The sequence below is a fragment of the Geotrypetes seraphini genome, chromosome 7, assembly GCF_902459505.1.
Source record: "Geotrypetes seraphini chromosome 7, aGeoSer1.1, whole genome shotgun sequence".
Lineage (NCBI taxonomy): Eukaryota > Metazoa > Chordata > Amphibia > Gymnophiona > Dermophiidae > Geotrypetes > Geotrypetes seraphini.
In genome coordinates, this window is record NC_047090.1 from 121639413 (window position 1) to 121664209 (window position 24797).

General features: G+C 42.8%; 1 protein-coding gene across 5 annotated transcripts in view; it reads right to left on the reverse strand.

Annotated features, from left to right (window-relative positions):
• The window catches only part of BAHD1 (bromo adjacent homology domain containing 1), a 318594-nt gene that overhangs the window by 52726 nt on the left and 241071 nt on the right, over nt 1-24797 (reverse strand). For all 5 annotated transcript variants that reach the window (XM_033952038.1, XM_033952034.1, XM_033952035.1 and 2 more), the window contains exon 2: nt 13763-15407. In XM_033952038.1, coding sequence (XP_033807929.1) covers nt 13763-15302 — 1540 coding nt within the window. In that variant the 5' untranslated portion in view covers nt 15303-15407. The remainder of the gene's footprint in view (nt 1-13762; nt 15408-24797) is intronic.

The following is a 24797-nucleotide window of genomic DNA, read 5'->3' on the forward strand; positions in this document are numbered from 1 at the left end:
AGATAAGGAATGATATTTTAAAGATATGTGTCAGAAAACTGAATTGACACATGTATATGGTAAAAAAAACTACAACATTAGCTTATCAGGATTCAATTTAATTTAATTTTAGTACTTATATACTGCTTGTAGCCTAAACAGTTTACGTTCAAGCGCTCAAATATTTCTAAGGCTAAATAAATAAACTTAAGACTAAAAAAAAAAAAAAAAAAAAGTTCCAGAAATTCAATGAGTTGATACTACGTCTTTATCTTTTCATTTAAGATATTTTTTTTGCACCATCAAGCACCTGCTGTAACTAAAACACAAAGCACCTGTGAGTTTTATGACAACTTCAAGGTCCTAGCATGAGTAGGGATAAAGAGGGTGTGGACCAGTGATTAACTTCAGTCTACAACTGCCACAGAAATATCTTTCAAGGCAGCTTACCCATGGAAATGAACCTGGCTCCTGGATGAAAAATGCACAGGGACAGCCCAGGAACATTTGACAAAAATCCAGAAAACAAGACCTTTGTGTGTACTCATCCTCTATAGTGCAAACAGCTGGAGGGCAAGCAGCTCAAGTGCTCAAAGCTGACACAGGCACAGACAGATCTAGTCCAGCTGTGTCACTCAGCCAGATGTTAAGAGATTGAGGCAGACATTCCAACCTCAATTGGGAATTCTTAAAGATGCCATGGAATGATACTAAACAATTCAGAAAGCATAAAAAAAAAGATGGAAAGAATATATGGAAAATTTATACATAGAAAGCAATGTGGGAACCATTGGGGAAATTCAAATGAACACAGACGCTAAAGAACCAAATATTTTAAACGAGGTTAAAGTAGCAATCAAAGCTTTATCAAACAAGTTACCTGGCATTGACAGTATTCCAACTGAATTAATTAAAGGCTCAGAAGGTGCTATCTTGGCTCTCTCACTCAACTGTGTCAACAAATTTGGAAGGAGAAAAATTTGGTCAACCGACTGAAGATCACTTTTTATAGTTATACTGAAGAAAGGCAATGCAAAAGATTATAACAACTATAGGATGACTGCATTACTTCTGCACACTGGCAGAATATTGCTGAAAATACAACGAAGGCTACAATCATTCATTGGGAAAAAACTATCTGAACTTCAGGCTGGCTTTAGAAAAGGTCAAGGAACTAGAGACATTATTGCCAATGTTAAATGGATATTAGAAAAGAGTAAAGAATATCAAAAGCCTGTATACATTTGCTTCATTGATTAAAGCAAAGTTTTTAACTGTGTGGATCATAAACTATGAAGAACTCTAGTGCAAATGGGACTTCCAAAACTTAATTCAGCTAATAAAGAGCCTCTATGAAAATCAAGAAGCTGCAGTGAGAACTGAATAAGCAACACTGATTGGTTCCCAATAAAAGGCAAGGATGCATCTTGTCACCCTTTTTATTTAATCTTTATGGCGAAGCTAATTACAGAAAAGCAAATTTGGAAGAAGAGGGTGTTGGTGGTCAAAATATAAACAATCTGCATTATGCAGATGATACAAAATTCGTTGCCAGTAGTAAAGATGATATATGTCGTATCTGCTGAGAAAAGTTAAAGCTGAAAGTCATAACATGGGATCAGAACTGAATATAAATATGGAAAATGATGAAGATTTTGAGCTTGAAGGTGAAAGAATAGACGTTGTAAAGAGTTTTAATCATTCGGACTCTTTAGTAAACAAGGAAGCAACTAGCTGTGAAGAAACACTCCGCAGAATAGCAAGCTTTATTGGTCGCTCTATAATGAAGGTTCTTGATAAGGTATTTAAAGACATAAGAACATAAGAATTGCCACTGCTGGGTCAGACCAGTGGTCCATCCTGCCCAGCAGGCCGCTCAAGCAGCGGCCCCCAGGTCAAAGACCAGTGCTCTAAATGAGTGCAGCCTCACCTGCGTACATCCCAGTTTAGCAGGAACTTGTCCAGCTTAGTCTTGAAACTCTGGAGGGCGTTTTCCCCTACAACAGACTCCGGAAGAGCGTTCCAGCGCTCCACCATTCCCTGGGTGAAGAAGAACTTCCTTACGTATGTACAGAATCTATCCCCTTTCAACTTTAGAGAGTGCTCTCTCGTTCTCCCTACCTTGGAGAGTATGAACAGTCTGTCTTTATCTATTAAGTCTATTCCCTTCAGTATTTTGAATGTTTCAATCATGTCTCCTCTCAGTCTCCTCTTTTCAAGGGAGAAGAGGCCCAGTTTCTCCAATCTCTCACTGTATGGCAACTCCTCCAGCCCCTTAACCATTTTAGTCGCTCTTCTCTGGACTCTTTGGACTCTTTTGAGTAGTACCGTGTCCTTCTTCATGCATGGCGACCAGTGCAGGATGCGGTACTCCAGATGAGGATGCACCATGGCCCGGTACAACGGCATGATAACCTTCTCTGATCGGTTCGTAATCCCCTTCTTTATCATTCCTAGCATTCTGTTCGCCCTTTTTGCTGCCACAGCGCATTGTGCAGATGATTTCATCGACTTGTCGATCAGAACTCCCAAGTCTCTTTCCTGGGAGGTCTCTCCAAGTACCGCCCCCGGACATCCTGTATTCGTGCATGAGATTTTTGTTACCAACATGCATCACTTTGCACTTATCCACATTGAATCTCATTTGCCATGTCAATGCCCATTTCTCGAGCTTGATTATGTCACTTTGTAGATCTACGCAATCCCCCTGTGTCTTCACTACTCTGAATAGCTTCGTATCGTCCGCAAATTTAATCACCTCACTCGTCGTACCAATGTCCAGATCGTTTACAAAGATGTTGAAGAGCATGGGTCCAAGCACCGAGCCCTGCGGCACCCCACTGGTGACGCTCTTCCAGTCTGAATATTGTCCATTTACCCCCACTCTCTGTTTCCTATACTCCAGCCAGTTTTTAATCCACGTGATTATTTCACCCTCAATTCCATGGCTCGCAATTTTCCGAAGTAGTCATTCATGTGTAACCTTGTCGAACACCTTCTGAAAATCCAAATATACAATGTCAACCGGGTTGCCCTTGTCTATCCGCCTGTTTACTCCCTCGAAGAAGTGCAGCAAGTTTGTCAGACAAGATCTGCCTTTGCTGATCAATGATGCGGTCCTTTATCAGCGCTTCTACCATCTTTCCCGGTACCGAGGTCAAACTCACCGGTCTGTAGTTTCCCGAATCTCCCCTTGAACCCTTTTTGAAGATCGGCGTAACATTCGCCACCTTCCAGTCTTCCGGAATCTTTCCCAATTGGCTATTAGTTGAAGCAGTTCAGCTATAGTCCCTTTCAGTTCCTTGATGACCCTCGGATGGATGCCATCCAGTCCCGGGGATTTATCGCTCTTTAGCCTATCAATCTACCTGCATATCTCTTCTAGACTAATCGTCAACCCTGTCAGTTTCCCTTCTTCGTTTCCAGCATATAGCCTGATCGGCTCTGGTATGCTGCGTATATTCTCTTCGGTAAATACAGACGCAAAAAATGTGTTCATTTTGTCGGCGATTTCTTTATTTTACTTTAGCACTCCCTTTATTCCATGGTCATCTAACAGTCCCACCGCTTCCTTCGTGGGTCGTTTCCCCTTAATGTATCAAAAGAATGGCTTGAAGTTTTTCGCCTCCCTGGCTATTTTTACCTCGTAGTCCCTTTTGGCCCCTTTTACCGCCTTATGGCACCTGTGTTGATGTTGTTTGTGCTTATTCCAGTTTTCGTCCATTTTTGACCTTTTCCATTCCTTAAATGAAGTTTTCTTGTCTCTGATCGCTTGCCAATATGGCTTCAGACCCAATTTCAGCACCGAATCCCTACTGGCCTCATTAATCTCAAAGATTCAACAACTTCAATCTTGTAATAAGTTTGCTATCCTACTACAATTCGATCTATCTGCGGCCTTTGTTGATGTCCACCACAATATCTTAATTTACCAACTTTCTGAGATAGGCATTGATTCCACAGTTTTATACTGGTTCTCGAAATTTTTACGATCCCACTCTTACACTGTTAACATGAATGGCACCCTGTCTTCTCCTTGGAGACCATTATGTGGTGTCCCGCAGGGTTCACCTCTGTCCCCTATTCTTTTCAACATCTATATGTCTTCTTTGAAACTCTTCCATCTATCTCCCTTCGAAACACTATTTACATATTCAGATGACATCTTTGTCCTTCTTGAGATAGATTTGAACCTCACTAACCTCACCGAGAAAATAACACCTTGCATAATGAAACTCCAATCCTGGACCCTCACTGTACAAATGAAGTTGAATGAGTCCAAAACAAAACTACTTTGGCTTGGCTCAAAATTAGATCAGCTACCCACACTCATTTCACTACCTTCTGGTCCCACACTGCAGATTGAATTCTCAAACAAAGTTTTGGGCATCATTATTGACTCTACACTTTCCTTTAATGACCATCTCAACACTCTGGTTAAAAAATGTTTTTTAGTCTTCACATGTTGAGAAAAGTGAGATCCTGTTTCTACCAACAACATTTTGCTGTCCTTGTACAATCAATCATTCTTTCCAGACTGGACTATTGTAACTCCATCTAGCTAAGTCTAATCAAGAAAAGTCTTCAAAGACTTCAGCGGATCCAGAACACTGCGGCTAGGTTGATCTTCACAAAAAGTAAATTTGATCATGTTTCCCCACTTCTGTCAAAACTTCACTGGCTTCCAGTGATTTCTAGGGTTCACTTTAAATGTACCTGCCTAACATTCAAGATCCTTCATGGCATTCTTCCTCCCCTAATTCCACTATCTTGGAATTCTTCGAGACCTGACATTACCAGATCCACCCAAAAACTTACCCTATCTTTCCCCTCGTTAAAAGGTGTCATCTATGCAGGAAATTTAGGGAAATCTCTTTTCTTCAAAATCACTGAGCTTTGGAATAACCTTACTGCCCTGCTGCGGAATCTGGGCTCCTTCCAATTATTCTGAAAGCATCTGAAAACCTGGCTTTTCTCAAAAATGTAAAGCTCACCACCCCCTTTATAATCACTAATTCTTATTATTCCCTCATTTATTAAAGTACCTGTAAACCGTGCTGAGCTCTATCTTTATGGAGAGGATGCGGTATATAAACTTAAGGTTTAGTTTAGTTTGCAAGGTAAATTGGAATTGACCTTGGTAGATTATCTTGATTGAAAATTCCCTGGTGTAGTGCAACTAAAAATACTGTAAGAGGTCCCTTGTTTGTACTTTTAGGTACATTAAGAGGCACTCTGAGGGGTGTGGGCTTTTTTTTTTGTTTTGTAATTTGTTTTTATTAAAGAATTTACAAATAAACCATCAAATATGACTGCTGCATACTTCCAAGGAAAAGGATCTACTAACAGTTCAAATTTCAACAATTTAGAACATTTTTATCATCCCATCTTATTGTCCCCCTTAAATCTCCCTCACTCTCACTTGAACACTGTAGAAAGCACTAAAGAGGCCAACCAAATTTTGGTTTCAGATTTGACACCAAAACTGGACTGAAACCTGAAACTCAATCCTCTCTGTGGTTCCAATCGCAAAATGGTTGCTGGGACCTCCTGAGACAGTCTAGTAAAACAGCTGCGGGAGGTCTCAGCAGCCAGCACAAATGGAGTGGCAGAACAGGACAAACATAAGTAGAGTTCGTTCCTACTCCAAAGACTCTACTAGACCATCAGGCCTTCCTAAGGAAGGGGTTGGCTTAGCTCAGGAAGGGTGTTTTATTTACGATTTCAATTTCTGCTGAAACAGAGTGGTCAATTTTGGTTGCAAATTTGGTTTCAGCAGAAACAAAAAAAGATTCTGGGTTTGGCTGGGTTATAGAGTTGTACTTTAGGTTAGTTGGGGAAGAGGTTAAATTGGTAGAGTGAAGAAGTATGCATGCAGAACTGAATTTTCAAATTTATTTGTGCACTTTTCCCTCTTCCTCTGTTCAGAGGAAGTGGTACAAAGTACCCTGGAGCTTGTCTCTACATAAGCAGATTTTCAAAGAAAAACTTAATGACTATTGTGTTTAGAGTCCATGGATACAGAATGCACCTAGGTAGTGTATTAAAAACTGCCTTGTTTGAGGTTTACAAGCTCCTCACATTTGCTTTGAATACATACATAATTTATATTAATTTAAAAAAAGAAAATATGCACATACTCTGTCTTTACAAATTATCCCACAGAAAGTACCCATACATATTTATACCTGCTGTTTTGTAAGCATACAATTCCTGGTTAATATATATATGCATGCATTTGATTTTATGAAGAAGTATCTGTACAAAAGTATATGTGCGTATTAGAAGGACAATCTTACAATAGCCCATTTTCTGTACATGCAGAAACACCTTTTAAAAGTACCCACTTTTTGATCAGTCTTAGACTTTGGACAAAACAGCTGATAAGGCACAAACGACTTTATGTGATGAAAGATTACATATAACTGGACACAGACAGATCAGAAAATCTAGATCAAGCAGATCAACATAGAACTGTGGAAAGTTTCTATATACACAAACTAGTAGAACCATGACCCATATGCCCAAGCTTCTTTCCACATACAACTGCAGTCTCAAGCAATATTATCTCATAAGCTGCCCTTTATGTAAAGGATTTCCTACTCCCTTGAAAAATAGCCAAACTGATTTCTGTAAGCTTCTGCTCAATTACTGTTTAATGCCAATTTTTGTCTTGTTTTGGGCACATTGGCCCTATTATGATTCTATTGCTCTTTGCTATGTTTCTTTACATGAATTTTTTAAAAAAATTCTATCATGACAATCTTTAAAGTCTAAAGCAGTGTTCTTCAACTGCTGGTCCGGGGCCTGGTGCCGGTCTGCAGAAATTTCCTGCCAGTCCACAGGGCCAGCACGTGCATCGGGCCCGAGACAGTGTTCTTCAGCTGCCAGTCCACAGTGCGATCGATGCAGCGTTGTCTTCGGGTCGGCTCCCTCTTCTCAGTGCTGCAGTGGGAAGGCTTCCAGTTGAGGCGCAGGATGTGTGTAGGGGCCGCTGCCCACAGCTTTGTGCACTTCAGCACTGAGGAAGAGGGAGGCGGCCTGTAGATAACACCGGGGGGCAGCATAAAACGGCCAGGCGGGCGCAGGCCTGAAGGCAAGGCACAGCATGGAGGGAGGGAGACAACAACGGTAGGGGGAATTAGTGCTGCCCGATTCATGATTCGAATCAGGTGAATGGATTCGAATCGATTCAATTTTTAAAAAATATCGGCCTCCCGATTCGATGACCAACCCTTCTCCCCGTGCCTTCCTAAAGCAGGAGCGGCAGCGCTGCCTCTTGCTGGCCGTCCGCTGCTGCTCCTTCTTGAGGAGGGAAGGTCAGTTGAAAAGGCCTGCATGCTCCCCCACTTTCCCGCTCTTACCTTAAGCATCTAATACGGCAGCCTGCAGGATCGCTGGTGCTATAATGATCTCTGCAGCTGCCTGTCGTCCTCAGCGACACATTCTCTCTGCTATGGTCCTGCCCCTGCTCTAACTTCAGGGGCAGGATCGCGGCAGAGAGAACGTGCTGCTAAGGATGACTGGCAGCTGCAGGGATCACTATAGCACCAGCAATCCTGCAGGCTGCCATATTAGCTGCTTAAGTAAAAGCGGGGAAGCTGAGAGAACATGCAGGCTTGCGGGGAGAGCAGTCCTTCGCAGCAGGGAGAAGGAGGAAGAAGAGTGCCTTTGTGGTGAGGGGGAAAGCCTTTGCAGGGGGAGCAGGCCTGTGCAGAGAGAGGAGGAGGAAGGAGTAAGAGAGGGGAGGGGAGATGCCAGACCTGGGGTGAAGTGAAGGGAAGAGAGAGACCAAACAAAAAAGAGGGGGAGGAAAGCCGAGGACGGAGATGCGCTGGACTAATGGAGAGAGGGAGAGAGAAATGCAAGGCCACAAGGGGAAGGGTACAAGAGGGACAGATACTGCTCCAAAGTAGGTGGGCAGGGTGCAGGATGGCAGGAGAGATGGTAGGAGAAAGCCTGTACCTGGGGAAGGGGATACAGGAGGTAAGGAAGAGACAAAGAAGAAGCTGGATATGGGGAGAGACATGAAACAGAGATAAGATGCTGGGCATGGAGGGAGCATAGGAACAGGGACACAAGGGTGACACTACTGGAGTGGAGAAAAGGGACAGGGACACAGAAGAGAGATGCTGGATGAAAGAGTAGTTGAGAAAAGAAGAGATGGTGGATTTGTGGATGGTGGGGTCCATTTCTGCAGCTGTTGGGGGGGATGAAGATGAAAAAAAGGAAAGATGCCAAACCTCCGGGGGAGGAAAGGGAAACAGAAAGGGAGGACAGAGATGGAAGATGGATGGTTAGCACGGAGAAAGAAGGAGAGCCTGATCAGAAGACAACCAGAGCCTGGGAACAATATGATTTGAAAAATGACTAGACAACAAAAGGTAGGAAAAATAGTTTTATTTTCTGTTTTGTGATTACAATATGTCAGATTTGAAATGTGTATCCTTCCAGAGCTGGTGTTAGACCGCGAACGTGAGCTAGGATTTAACAGAGAGAGGAAAAGTCTTTTTTGTTTGTTTATTTTGTTTACACCACAGCACCAGTGTGGGTAGGAGAGGGCAAAATAAACCCACCAGGATATTCGGGGAAAAAAACACCACCCAATTGGGCAGGAAAATCGAATCGAATCATCAATTCAATAGGCTGAATCGAATCAAATTTGTTTTTCCTGAATTGGGCAGCACTAGGTAGAATGATTTTATTTTTGAATTTAGTGATTGATCTGCTGTCTATATTTTGCACTGTTCAGGAAGAAATGCATTTGTTTCTTTTTTCTCTGGGGTTGTACTGCATGCAGAGACTTGCATCTTAGGGTTTGTTTGAATATGTTAGTACTTTTAGATTTTGGTCCCGTATTTGCACGGGGTTATCTGTGTTCTGGTAGGAATGAATATTGAGAAGAATACAGTGTGCTTTGTGTAGTTTAATTTTGGGGGTAATTATTATGTGTTGTTAATACAATTATATTGTGTGTGTATATATGAAAAATGGAAAAAAATAGTGTTACAATTAGTACTGTTATGGGGGCGAGGTCTGACCCACGATTTAGTCCAGTGTTCTTCAACTGCCGGTCCACAGATTGGTGCCGGTCTACAAAATAATTATTTTATTTTCGCCGGTCCATAGGTGTCAAAAGGTTGAAGAACCATAGTATGCACTTCCCTGCACTCATCTCATTAGAGGAGCCTAATTTAACCATATCAAATCAAATTTATTTTTTACCCCCTTTCCCAGATGAGGTATGACATAAAATAAGCAATAATTCTGAGACATAACTTCTCTCTTTTTGCTTAATCTGGGGCCCTTTGACATCTTTTATGGGTTCATTGTAGTTGTCTTTTCCTTTGTTCCTGTTGGTATATTGCACACACACCCAGGGGGAGGGAGGGCGGGAGGGGAGTATTTCTTTGTATGGTTCTATTCCCTTATGAAATGTTGGTTGAGTGTGTGTGTGTGTGGGGGGGGGGGTTATTGTTGTATGGATTTTGATTGCTTATAAATGCATATATGATTAATATTATTTGTATAGATACTGTATTGCATTTTTGTTGGTTTTGAAACTCAATAAAGATTTATAAAAAAAATTTAAAAAAAGAACAGTGTTCTTCAACCTTTTGACACCTATGGACCGGCGAAAATAAAATAATTATTTTGTAGACCGGCACCAATCTGTGGACCGGCAGTTGAAGAACACTGGACTAAATCGTGGGTCAGACCCCGCCCCCATAACAGTACTATCATGACAAGTAACCCTTAAGCAAATTTAATCATATCTCACAGCCTGACATCATTGGGTGTGCTAAGAATATTAATAATCATCATCTCTGTAGTAGAACGTCTAATACACACCCAACTCCTACTCAATTTTTATTGTAGTTTTGAAAATACAGTTATTAATGAGTAAAAGTAGAAAAAAATTACTGGCATTGGCATATTCTAAAACACAGTATAAAACAATTCAAGCTACATTTCAGTAATTTGTAATATTTATGCCCGGGATAGATTAATGCACACACAAAACAATGATTCTACAGAATCAATTCATCTGGTTAGATAACATAACAAAATTTTATTTCTGTCCCGCAAAACACCTTACAGGTCGATGTAACTAACAAGAATACAGCACATATTCAGTGAATTATAAAACACAGTACAGTAGACTCTCATTTAACTGGCACCCATGGGGATTGATAGTAACTCTCAAGCAACCAGAAACTATTAAAAATAGGCCTAATACATTTTATGCCATACCATAAACTAGACAAACTACAGGACATGTGGTGGGCAAAGCGTAGTCGTATTCAGGTGTAGCATGCCAAGTTTACACTTAAATTTCGGCCAGAAATTTATTTCATTTTCATTTAAAGTACAGTCAAACCTCAGTTTGCGAGTGTTTTGCAAGACGAGCAAAACCTTCTCACAAATCGTGACTTGCAAACTGAGCATTGACTTGATTTGCGAGCATCGCTCCCCCCCTGCCCACAAAAGTCCCCCCCCCACGTGAACCGGCATCACCACCCCCCCTCCCGCCCGCCCAAACAGAAGCCTTACCCCATCTGGCACCAGCACGCAGATTCTGCCTCTTGCCTGGGCCTTGAGCATCTGTGAGAATCTCGGAGAGAGCGAAAGCCAGAAGGCCTTGAGCATGTGCAGATGCTCAAGGCCCAGACAAGAGGCAGGATCTTCATTCACTGGCACCAACATGTCCTGTGGACTGCATGCCGGTGCCAGATGGGGTAAAGCTTCTGTTTGGGCGGGAGATGCTGACGCGAGCAGGTGGGGGGGGGGTAGGGGCGATCACGGGTGGGGGGAGCAATGCCGGTTCTCGGGGGGGGGGTGTTCGCGGGCTGGAGGGGGAGTGATACCAGTTCTCGGGGGGGGAGGGGGAGCAGCTCCGGTGGCCTCGGGGGTGGGGGGATCAAATCAAGCGAGTTTCCCTTACTTCCTATGGGGAAACTCACTTTGATATACGAGCAATTTGGTTTATGAGTATGCTTCTGGAACGAATTATGCTTCTAAACCAAGGTTCCAATGTATTACAGTATTTTTTTTTTGGCTGGTTGCTTGAGAGTTCTGGTTAATAGAGAGTCTACTGTACAAATCAAATCATATAAAAAATAATATCTATTCCCCCCCAAAATTCCTAAACAAATGGGTCTTTAACAGCTTTCTATAATGTAAATATGACGCAGAAGTATTAATCAAAAGATGCAGGTTCCCTTCAAGCGGCTTGATAAGAAAGCAATGCATGAACATTTTTTTTACTTTGCTTCACAAGTTATCCAGATCTCTTCTGGTTTCTGTTTCTTTTTCATTTCATTATGCTGTGGTCTTCTAATCCTTGAGAAAATCAACAGCACAGCTTTTTGGGCATGTAAATTATGAAAACTGTTCTTTTCAGGCACCTAATTCACACTTTGCACGTGTACGACAAAAGCTGGCATTTTTCAGGACCCTACATTTTTTCATGTTTATGCTGCAGACTGCTAATATGATCTAGAGGCAACAAACTGCTCTATGTCAATGTAATCATCCCAGAGAAAAGTAGTACAGTATTATGAAACATTGCATTTAGTTTTCCGAGAGTCTCTGTACCTTGGTTAATGTTGAACTGCACTGCCATGAATAAGTCTTATAAAGAATCAGGTTTCTGTGGTTAATAGATCAGTGCTATTGCTGAATGGACTACCACAAATGTAATTAGATAAAACTGATACCTGGCATTTGAGTCAGACATGCCACTGCCAAGGGGGAATGGCCCAGTTTCTGGATTGTATACATTCATTATACAGTGGTGCCTCACACAACGAACTTAATCCGTTCCAGGAGCAAGTTTGTTATGTGAAACGTTCGTTGTGTGAAACGCGTTTTCCCATAACAATACATGTTAAAAAAAATAATTTGTTCTGTAGCATAAAATATGCTAAGATGACATAAAAAAAGATAAATTTTTGGTTATTATTTTTATTTAGATACATCTAAAAACATAATTGTTTTTTAAAACAACACACATTTTTTAAATTTAAAGACAGACTAAGTAGAGTCTAATTTTACAGTGAGAGGGCAGAGTCTCAGCGGCAAAAACTGGGACTTAACTGTTCATTTTTTTTTTTTTTTCTACCGTGTTTCCCCGATGATAAGGCAGGGCCATCAAATAAGACAGCCCCCCCTTTTTAGAAAAAAATGTAAAATAAGGCACCCCCCCGCAAATAAGCCACCCACCGATACCTGAGCTTACCCGAATCGGGTGGTACGGTGGGTGACTCCGTGTGGTCCCTGGCACCCCCGACACGATCGGGGCAAGAGGGAGCTCAAGCCCTCTTGCCCCCCCCGACTCCCCGACACGATCGGGGCAAGAGGGAGCTCAAGCCCTCTTGCCCCCCCCGACTCCCCGACACGATCGGGGCAGGAGGGAGCTCAAGCCCTCTTGCCCCCCCGACTCCCCGACACGATCGGGGCAAGAGGGAGCTCAAGCCCTCTTGCCCCCCCGACTCCCCGACACGATCGGGGCAAAAGTGAGCTCAAGCCCTCTTGCCCCCCCGACTCCCCGACACGATCGGGGCAAAAGGGAGGGAGCCCAAGTCTTCCTGGCCACGGCGACCCCCTAACCCCACCCTGCACTACATTACGGGCAGGAGGGATCCCAGGCCCTCCTGCCCTCGACGCAAACCCCCCCTCCCCCCAACGACCGCCCCCCCCAAGAACCTCCGACCGCCCCCCCAGCCGACCCGCGACCCCCCTGGCCGACCCCCACGACACCCCCAACCCCCTTCCCCGTACCTTTCTGTAGTTGGCCGGACAGACGGGAGCCAAACCCGCCTGTCCGGCAGGCAGCCATCGACGGAATGAGGCCGGATTGGCCCATCCGTCCCAAAGCTCCGCCTACTGGTGGGGCCTAAGGCGCCTGGGCCAATCAGAATAGGCCCGGGAGCCTTAGGTCCCTCCTGGGGGCAGGGCCTGAGGCACATGGTCGGGTTGGGCCCATGTGCCTCAGGCCCCGCCCCCAGGAGGGACCTAAGGCTCCCGGGCCTATTCTGATTGGCCCAGGCGCCTTAGGCCCCACCAGTAGGCGGAGCTTTGGGACGGATGGGCCAATCCGGCCTCATTCCGTCGTTGGCTGCCTGCCGGACAGGCGGGTTTGGCTCCCGTCTGTCCAGCCAACTACAGAAAGGTACGGGGAAGGGGGTTGGGGGTGTCGTGGGGGTCGGCCAGGGGGGTCGCGGGTCGGCTGGGGGGGCGGTCGGAGGTTCTTGGGGGGGGGCGGTCGTTGGGGGGAGGGGGGTTTGCGTCGAGGGCAGGAGGGCCTGGGATCCCTCCTGCCCGTAATGTAGTGCAGGGTGGGGTTAGGGGGTCGCCGTGGCCAGGAGGACTTGGGCTCCCTCCTGGCCCGATATTGTGTGGGGAGTTGGGGAATCGGCGGGGCAAGAGGGCTTGGGCTCCTTTTTGCCCCGATCGTGTCGGGGAGTCGGGGGGGGGCAAGAGGGAACCAGGCGGAGAGAGGGCAGTTAAGCGCAGTGCCTGCGCGGAAGGATGCAGCTCGGGCGACTTCGTTGTGTGAAACGAAGTTCGTTGTACGGATCAAGACATAAAGTTCGTTGTGCGCAGCGTTCGCTGTGCGAGGCGTCTGTTATGCGAGGCACCACTGTATTCATATTCAGGAAATTATAAAAGAGCAGTAAATACCTGGGAAAAGATTTAATCTCAGACCTGTAAGTCTTCAGAATTACATGAATTTTTCAGAAAAATCAAAACCAGATATCAAATCAAGTGGCTTTCTTACCTGCTGTAAAAGGCATTTTGTATGGGTAGGTGCTATGATCTGTATGAATGTTGCTAACCCTGCCACTTGGCAGATGCACAACTCCACAAAGGCTGTAACTGTTCACCCCTGCATCTTCTCCAAAACAGTGCCGGGAATTGCACCAGGGAAAGTGCTGCAAAGGAGTACTTGATGGCAGAGAGCTCTGTGAAACCAAAAGACCATCATAGTTGACTGGCTCAGTGAACTCCCCCCCATTAGGGTACACTGAGCAGGGAGAGTAGCCATTATACTGTAATCCACTTTGGCCATAAGAAACACAAAATCCATCCAGTGTGGTTAAACCTAAGGATCCATAAAGGCAGGTACAATCTGGAGGACTGCCTGCCACAGGTAAGTGATGAAACTGCTGCACTGGGAAGGAAGGCTGATGGAACTCTTGCTTGGGAGTTGGAGATTTCTCGCCTGGTCTTCCATACTCAGGCTTCATTGCAGCTTGTCCTCCCATTAATAAAGGTAGTCTATGATAAACAGAATCTGAATTATCATGGTAGTTAGAGAAGGGTTCAGTCTGAATGCTCTCAGATTTACTCGAGAGTCTCAGGGAATCTTGATGTTCCATTTTCCGGAAAGCATCATCTGGCTTCCCTTGCCAGTTATGCTGATCTTTCACTTTTCCATTTAACATTTCCTTTTTTAATTTAACACAGGTCTTCCTGTTTGATTTGGCCCACTTTACCCTTGATTTGGAGCAATGGTGCTCAGATTTGTTATCGCCATCCGATTTGTTTCTCCGCTTAAATGGATGGCCTTTCTCATTGGTCAACCTCAAAAATGCAACAGCATTGAGACTGGCTAATCTCTTTGGGACAGGATGATAGGCGATTCCACCATCATCCCTCTCTCTGCCTTCTGAAAACACATCTACAGACCGGTCAGAATGAGTACACTTATTACTCAATTCATTCTGGCTTTTTTTCCCAAGTAATTTGAGTTCTATCTTTTCCAATGAGGGCCAATTTCTAGTAGATTTATGTTGGAGGCTCTTGGAGCTAGAATGTCTGCTGATTTGGGCAGAATGTCTATGGAAACGTCTAGAAGATAACCTACTGTCCTCCCTCTCAAATAGTAGGTTGTTCACAGCTTCTGCATTGAGAGATGCAAGTCTACGCTTTCTAGGTTCTGGAGGGTTAGAGTTGTGTTCCATCCCTGAACAAGTCTTTGGACAGTTTCCCCTAACTAAATTGTTCCTGCCTACATTAGATACAGACTGAGCATCTTCTGTAAAACAAGCAGTATTAAAGTCATTCAGCCAGCAGGGGATACCCTGCTGTGGACCATTTTGACTTTGTTTTGTCAGTGATCCAGCTACATCCTCCAGTCTGGTAAGAAGCACTTTACACGTTTTCTCTTTCACTGATGGAGCTAGGCGTTTCCGCAGAGGGTAGGATTTTCTCATTTCCTGAAAGCCCATGCTATTGCTCATACCAGGAAATCTAGTCTGGGCAGTTTGTTCCTTGATGGTATCCTGCCCACTGCATTCTGCCTCAACACTCTCCATTCTCCTACTGTCTATCCGTGACAGGCTAGTTAGCAGAAGCAGTAGGACAATTTACTGGGAAAAGTTGTTTTTCCAGGCATAGGTCACAATTATCTGGTTGCAATTCTAGAAAGAAAAAGCAGAAACAAATATTAACCCTATGTTACCTCATTTCATTCTATTAAATCAGTCAATATTAGAAAATAAAGTTAAATACAGTACTACTTCATAATCTTATCTTTGATCTTTAAGCTGATGTACAGAAACCCTCCCTTGTTTTATACATATACAGTTTTCCTCTGACATTATAATTTGAGTTTTTGCTACCAGATGTCAACTTTATGACAAAAGGTGGTTTCTCCACGGCACAAGTGCTAAGCACACTAGCATTACAAAAGACAGTCATGAAACCCAACAAGAATGAAGCCGATGAGAAAATCATAACAGAACACATGCCACACAGACAAGGCAAAATGTACCTTTCTACACAAAATTAAAAGGTGGCAAAATCCACAAAAGTCAACACCACTGCATGGTCATATTAGGCACATCTTTGTCTTTTGCAATATTGTCATCGTATATTTAAATCTCAATGAAAATAAATCAGATATTTAGGATCACATTAAACAAACTCCTCAAGCAATAGCAAACCACCACAAATTCTTAGTTTCTAGACAATGGAGATGGCCATAGGGTAAAGATATCTTATACATACTACTAGTTATTTCTTTAATGCTACACATTACATAGAGCTACGAAGCTGGTTAGAAAAGATCATTATCCCTCAGTCTTCATAGGAGCCAGCTCTGTGGAAGCCAATGGGAGCTGAGTACCCCCTCCCCCCCCAAAAAAAAATGTATCTCTGAATGTTGCCATCTTATGTTAGGGAGTCAGAAGAAGTCTAACAGGTTTTCTACATGACAATCCTAGGAAAAATGGGAAACATTCAGGTATTCTTTAGAAATTTTGTAACAGGGAAAAATTTTATTTCCTGAACTTCAGATATATGAGGGATTTGCTGAAAAGTTCTCATCCCAACCAAGAAGGGAACGATGTGGAGCCATGAAACTTACATATTATTCTACTATTCTAAGTTGGCACATTGTGTCTGAAATTTCTGTAACCATTCCAAAAAATAATCTAATGTCTGGTCACTGAAATATTGCTCTGCAGCTGCAATCAACTCCAAATCACTTGAAAATTGTATCTCTTTCAAACTCTTTTTAAGAGCTGGAAACAGAAAATAGTTAAATGGAGCAAGATCTGGTGAGCAGGGTGGATGATCTATGCACTAAAACCTCAACTGCGTCAAAACACCCATTGTTTTGCTAGCTTTGTGAGTTTTGTCTTGCAAAAAGAGAACTCCTTCCGCAGTCTCCCTCTCTTTTTTTCTTTCAGTACCTCCTTTAATCAGCACAGCAAGTTACAGCAGTATTCTGTATCAACTGTTTGGTCCCTTGGAAGGCAGTCATTACAACACCTTCGTGATACCAAAACACTTTGGCCATGACTTTTCCTGCTGACTTTTGGATCTTGAATTTCCTTGGACTTGGAGAATCTGAGTGCCGCCATTGCATAGACTATTGTTTTGTCTTAGGAGCATAGTGGTGTAACCATGTTTCATCAACAGTAACTAGTTGTTCCAAAAGGTTGGCACCAGCTTGCTGAAAGTGCTGCAAAATCAACTTGGAAGTATCCACTCAACATTGTTTCTTGTCAAAATTCAAACATTTGGGCACTCACTTGGCCGACAGCTTCTGTATACCCAGTCGCTCATGGATTATACACCTAGCACATTCCCTGGATCTCTGTAGAGTCTCAGCAATTGTTTTAGCCGATATTTGCTGCATCTTCGGTCTCAAAATCTCCAAGCTGAAAGTTTGCATATTGCTTCTTCACTGTGGAGTATGATGAGCATTTGTCACTCAATATTTGCATCAAACATTCATGATTTCCTTTGGAGTTTTCTTCTGCAGGAATAGGAACTTCAAGATGACTCGGAGTTCTATACTTGAAAATTTCACACTTTTCGTTAACATCGTTCAAGTTTATTTAAAATTTCTTATACCACCCAATCAGCCTTCTAGGCAGTGTACAAATTTGTAAAAACCGAAAACAAACTTAACTAAAATACAAGTTTGAGATGACAATATGTCCCCAAACTATAACTATAAAAACATTTAAAAACTATTAAAAACAAAGACAAAAAAGGGCAAAAGGTAAAAGGCAAGAACTACATTAGGCAAAGTAAAAGAGAACAATTAGGGAAAAAACAAAAGGGAGAGCTGCTGTTAAACTCAATAGTATTTTTGCTCAATTGCCTTTAAAAGGAGAAATGTCTTTAGCTTCGTCTTAAAATTATTAAGATTTGATTCTTCGCGTAAATAATTTAGAATACTATTCCAAAGAGAGGGGGAAGTGACAGAGAAGATAGTAGACCTCATTGTATATATAAACTTCAGTGACCTAGAAGGAATATAAGGGGTAAGATTATTTATAAATTCAGGTTGATTGTTTTGTCTAGTCTTAAATATTAACAGAATAATTTTGTAAGTGATTCTGTGTTCCACTGGCAATCAGTGAACTTCTTGCAACAAGGTGGTGACATGGTCGGATTTCTTTGCATTGTATATGATTTTTACGGCGGTGTTTTGTATTATCTGAAGTCTTCGTATTTCTTTTTTGGTTATATCTTTATAAAGGGCATTACAATAGTCAATGCACGAGATCATGAGAGAGTGTATCAAAATGTTCAAGGATGCGGCATCTAATAGTTTCGATAATGATCTGATCATACGGAACCGATAAAAGCAACGTTGGACCACTATACTGATATGAAGATGATAACTAAATTTGTTATCAAAAGTTACTCCAAGTAGTTTAAGTGAAGGTACAGTTTTAATAGATTGAAATTTGAATGTAAGAGAGGTCTGCAAGGAAAGTCCTTCCTTGTTGGGAAAAATCATTACTTTGGATTTTTCAATGTTCAATGATAACATATGTACGTCCAACCAGTAGTTAATCTTTTCCAATTTTTGGTTTATAAATTTTATTTCTGAAGGATTATTTAGATCTGTCGGGGGTATTAATTGGACATCATCTGCATAAGCAAACATTGTAAACCCGATAGATTGCCCTAATGTTAAAAGGGGGGCCAGAAAAATATTGAAAAGGGAGATAAAATAGAACCCCGAGGAATCCCATAATCAGTAGTAAATGAGTCAGAGAGATGTAGAATTAAACTCTACCTTGGAAGAACGCTCTGTAAAAAAAGATAACCAGACAAGACCTGGTCTTCAATAGCAATTTCACTCAGACGAGACAGAAGAAGCTTATGATCAATCGTGTTAAATGCCGATGATAAATCTAAAGAGATAAGTAAGACAGACTGGTGGTGGTCGAGGTGATAAAGATTTTTAGTAGTTAACCCAATAAGTGAAAGTTCTGTGGAATGATGTTGACGGAATCCGGTTTGGTTTGGATCGAGAACTTTTGTTTGTTCTACAAAATCTGAAATTTTGCGGAAAACTATCTTTTCTGTAAGCTTTGCCAAGAAAGGAATGTTTGAAATAGGTCGATAATTTGAAACCTCTTGTGAACAGATTGTATAATCTTTGATAATGGGATGAATAACTGCTTCTTTCCATTCTTTTGGAAGGATACCTGTACTTAAACTAACACAGATCAGATTTAAAATATCGGGTCCAAAAAATGAAAAAAAAAAATGTTTTTAAAAATTGGTGGAATGATCTCTGAATTGGAACCCTTTATGTTTAATGTATTTAAAGTTCTCTGTAGTTCTTGAAGAGTGGGTAGGGAAAATTTTGAACATTTAGAGAGGGGAAGATGTATAGTTTCAGGTTTTTTAACGATGTCCACTGTAAAGGGGAAAGTAGGGTTTAAGCTGGCAATACTTGGCTGAGAAATTGACTTTCTTAATGAGATAAGAGGCAACTGCTTGAGCTGAAGGAGGTGGAGCTGTCAATTTGGATGCTATCCTCTGTGTGGTTAATGATTTTGTAATAGAAAATAATGCATAAGTGTTTTTAGCTTTTTTGATTTGATTGGAATTGTATTCAATTTTTGATCTGTTGATCTCAGATTTATAAAAGTTGGCTTGTTCCTTGAATTTATTTAGGCTGTGTAGGGTTTTGTTTCTACACCATTTTCTCTCAAGGGATCTCAATTGTTTTTTTATAAGGATAAGATTAGAACTATACCAGGGGTTCTTTTGTTTACGTGGAGAGATGGTATAGGTAACAGTGGGCGTTAAGGTATCTAAAAGTTTAGTAAACAAAGCCTTCCATGAGGCAACTTTCTCCTCAATGGATTATTCTGATAATTCTACTAGTTTGGAATCAAAGTTTGCCAAGGCACAAGCGGAATAGAAATCACTAATGTAATGTAATGTAATGTAATGTAAAATGGAAGCTTCCTCCAGTTTTTTAAAATCACAAGAAATTATTGTTTTAGGCTGAAGGATTAGGGCATTGGACCTAGTAGATTGAGAGATACTAATGAGAAAGTGATCAGTCCAACAGAGTTGTGTGCAAGCCGTAACATAAAACCGATTTTTGAGTGGTGATGGAACAAGAACCATATCTAAAGTGTGCCCTGCTATATGAGTGGGAGAGTTTAACAATGGACTGAGGTTTAAATCCTTTAAAAGAGTAAAAATATCTGAGGTAAAAGTATTATTAAGATTGTCAAAATGAATATCAAAATCTCCTAAAATGATAGGGTAAAAGGATGAAGTGCAAAATTCAAAGATAACAGATTGAAGCAAGGTTAATGATTGGTTATTAACCGCAGGGGGGGGAAGATAAAGTAGTAAATAATCTAATGATCTGAAACAATGTCAACACACAGCATTACAAGATTGCAAATTGGCACTTTGCAAAATAAAACAGTCTTTTCAGCTACAGTGGCAAAATAATGCTCAGAATTTAGGAAATTGGTTGGGCTGAGAACTTTTCAGCACCACCTTAAGTTCATCTGCTCAGATTCACTTATTAGTATATCCACCAATATATCTTTTGTCTCCTAAACATTCAGCCACATTACTTTCAAATTTAGAGGTTAATTATGCTTACTTTCGCTTAGAAAATGTTCTATATCAGGGGTGCCCACACTTTTTGGGCTTGCGAGCTACTTTTAAAATGACCAAGTCAAAATGATCTACCAACAATAAAAACTCTAAATATGGAGAAGAGAAAAGATGGCGTCAGGAGCAGGACGCTGAGAGAAGCACTCCCGTCTTGAAAGGGAAAAATTTCTTTATTCTACTTCTAAAACGACAATTTCATGCCTAAAAGAAGAGGGAAACCGAGGGGTACCCCTCCACCTACCCCAGGCTTCTCGACGCCGAGGCAGACTGTGATAACAGCATTCACAGTCCCCTCTTCCATGTCGGGCGTTTCCGCTGCTGTGGAATCGGGAACCCATAGCTTGGACGGCGAGATGTCGCTCTCGTTGAGCCCGCGAGGACCGCATACCCCTCCCAATCCCGGAGAATCTTCGCTGCAGCGGAGCTGGCGGGAGGGCTCCCCCGGAGTGTGGGGTGAGGCTTGCTCTCTCTCCGAAGTTGACCCGGAAGTGGAACATGCAGCAGACACGCTGACCCCGACGTTGGAGAGGCAGCGTTCTGGGGGAGAGGAGCCGTTGGTGACCGGCGGTGGGGAGATTGCAGGAGCCCAGACTTCCATCTCTGGAGCAGGAGCCGTGCTTGGGTCGGCTGGTGTCCCCCTCCTTGGACCGTTGGTAAAACCACAGGCTGTTACTCTGGACTCCATTTGGACTGCAATTGAGAATCTTCACCTGGTATGTTCTAACTTTGTTACTATGACCCAGAATTCTACCTCCAGGATAAGCTCCTTAGAGACTATTACTCAGCAACACCAAGTGGAATTAAAAAACTTAGATAAAGCAACAACAGAGACTAAGAATCTAATTACTAAACAAACAACAGAAAAAATGATGATTTTGAGGAAGATTGAAAACCTGGAAAATCAGCAGAAAAATTTAAATTTGAGGATTCTTAATTTTCCGGTTGCCAAGTTTATGTCTCCTAAAGAACTCTTTAAGAACTTTATGTTGAATGTCTTAAATGTACCTGAAGTAAGTCTTCCCCCGATACAAAGAATTTACTATATAAAACAAGTGCAGAAAGAAAAAGCTACAGCAGATGAAAATGCTCAATTAGATGTTTCTGATATTCTGCAATCTTCTGACATTGAAATTCAGGGAAGAGCAACTTTATTGGTCTCGTTGGTATTTCTTCAAGATAAAGAGATGTTGCTGAAATTATATTTCAATTTAAAGCAGATTTCCTATTTGGGGGAAAGGGTATATATATTTCCTGATGTTTCAAGGTGGACGCAGTCCAGAAGGAAAGAATTTCTGTTACATAGATCAAAGGTGATTGCTTTGGGGGCAAGTTTTCAGTTGCGATTTCCTTGTAAATGTTTTATTTCCTATCAAGGAAGTAAATATATATTTTTCGAACCTTCCCAATTAGGTTTTTTCCTTGAAGGTAAAGGTATCTCTACACAGTCCGAATGATACAGGTTAATAATGCGGTTAAGTTTATTTTGGATAGGTAAGATCTGACTGCTCTATTTCTTAAAGTTTTTAGTTTCCTTTGTATATTCCCCTTTCCCGAGGGGTTTTACCTTCATCTTGTCTCTTCTCCTTAAGTTGTGGACTGTATTATATGATTTATATGGATGTTTAAATTTCAATTCTTGGTATGTAATATGACTAAGAGAATAATATATTTCTGTATTTCTTTAAACATCTTGTATAGGATGCATTAAAATGATAAATAAATAAATAAATAAAAAATAAAAAAAAAACTCTAAATATATACCCCCTCTTTTACTAAGGTGCGCTAGCCGATTTAGCGAGCGCTAAGTGCTAATGCGCCCATTATATTCTTTGGACGCATTAGCATTTAGCACGAGCTAAATTGGCTAGTAAAAGACCCCCCATATTTATTTATTATATATACTGTCCTCCAGACCTCGTTCCATTCCCTAACCAACATCTCTCTCTGTCCCTCTGGGAGTCCAACTTTTCTTCCTCTCTCCTCCACCTGTATTGGCAACATGTCTCCCTCTTTCTCTCTCCTCTGTTATGATCATGCATCTCTCTGTTCTTCCTCAGGGTCTCTCCTCCTCTCTCTGCACCTTCCATATCCCAACATCTGCCCCCCTCTCTTCTGCCTCCCCTTTGTTTCAGGTTTCTCCTTCTCTCTATCTTCCTTCTGCTAACATTTTGAGTCCTCCCACCTTTGGTCAAGGTCTTTGTCTCTCTCACTCTGTCTTCCCCCTCCCCAGGGCCTGGAACCTCTCTTTCCTCAGTTCGGGGTGTTTCCCCTCTCTAACCACTCTACTAGTCCAGGATCTGTCTTCCCCCTCCCTTTTGGTTCATGGCTTTTGGTTCAAAGCTGCTTTTCCCCTCCCCTCCTTAAGGTCCTTTTGGCTCCCCCCCCCAATCCAGCATCTCTAAGGCAACCCCCATCCCACCGGGGCCCTCGCTATGGGCACAGCCTTACCTCTTGATTGCAACTTCAGCTAATTCCCCTTTATGCCCCTGAAACTAAACAAAACAGTAGCAAACTTAAAATGAATACACTTTAAAGTGCTCAGCAAACGGATGCTACAGGCAGCTGGGAAGGCACTCTGGGGGCTTTACTGGGAGGAGTACTTCCCTAAATGCTATGTTTCAACAAGAGGATAGATGAGGGTACAGACTTACTCTCTCAGTTTATCTTCAAACTGTCCTCGTCTCCATTCTTCCCTCTGGGCCTAACTACCACAGCTGAAAATTAATTACGGCAGCCTGCAGAGCAAATGTAGCAGGCTGCCGTCGGCCTCTGTAGCATGTTCTCTCTGCCGCGGTCCCGCACTTCCTGTAATGTCAGGGGCGGGACCACGGCAGAGGAAACGTGCTACAGAGACCAACTGAAGCCTGCTACGTTTGCTCTGCAGGCTGCCGTAATTAACTTTCATCTGTAATAGGTCCAGTGTGAAGAACAGAGGACGCTGAGGGGGAAGCATGTCATCTGCGTAAGACAGCTGGGCGCTCACCTAAATTAGCTGGGCAGAGAGCCCGGCTAAAAGATGCTAAAAGACACTAGGGAGAAAACTGGCTCAGCGATCTACCAGCATTACCTTTGCGATCGACAGGTAGATCGCGATCGACGTTTTGGGCACCCCTGTTCTATTATTCTACCAAAAACCTCTTCCTTTGAAAGTGATAAAGTGAAGTTGGTTATTCATTGGAAGAGCTCTCTGAAGATAAAGCACAGTTACTTACCGTAACAGGTGTTATCCAGGGACAGCAGGCATATATTCTCACATGTGGGTGACGTCATCTACGGAGCCCCGGCGCGGACAGCTTTTCAAGCAAACTTGCTAGAAGTTTCAAGTTTGCACACTGCACCACGCATGTGCGTGCCTTCTGCCCACTAGAGGGCGCATCCCACCTCGTGGTCCTCAGTTCCATAACTAGCTTAGAAGCCATCCCCGGGGAGGTGGGCGGGTTGTGAGAATATATGCCTGCTGTCCCTGGATAACACCTGTTACGGTAAGTAACTGTGCTTTATCCCAGGACAAGCAGGCATGATATTCTCACATGTGGGTGACCTCCAAGCCAAACCAAAAAGGGCAGGTGGGAGGATGGCAATTTTAAGAAAACAGATTTTGTAAAACTGACTGGCCAAACCGGCCGTCACTCCTGGACAGAGTGTCCAGACAGTAGTGAGAGGTGAATGTATGAACCGAAGACCAAGTGGCAGCCTTACATATGTCTTCCATCGGGGTGGAACGGAGGAAGGCTATCGAAGCTGCCATTGCTCGGACCTTGTGCCCCGTGACTCGACCCGGGGGAGGAAGGCCAGCCTGAGTATAGCAAAGGGAGATGCACGCCGCCAACCAGTTAGACAGAGTGCGCTTGGAAACTGGGTGCCCTAATCGATTGGGATCGAAGGACAAGAATAATTGCGGGACCTTCCGATGGGACTTGGTGCGTTGAAGGTAAAATGCCAACGCCCTCTTACAGTCAAGCGTGTGAAGCGCCGTCTCGCCAGGATGGGAGTGGGGCTTAGGGAAGAACACAGGAAGGACAATGGACTGATTGAGGTGGAAATCAGAAACAACCTTCGGGACAAACTTAGGATGGGTGCGGAGGACCACCTTGTCAATATGGAATACGGTGAAGGGTGGGTCCGCAACCAAGGCTTGTAGTTCCCCAATCCGCCTAGCGGAGGTGAGGGCAATCAGAAACACCACCTTCCAAGTCAGAAATTTCAAGAGGGACTTGTTGAGTGGCTCAAAGGGTGGTTTCATCAGTTGAGCTAAAACCACATTCAAATTCCATACGACTGGGGGAGGTTTGAGCGGGGGACAAACCCTGAGTAATCCTTTCATGAAGCGTGTCACCAAGGGATGGAGAGACAGAGGGCGTCCATCCAGGTGTTGGTGGAAGGCGGAAATCGCACTAAGATGGACACGC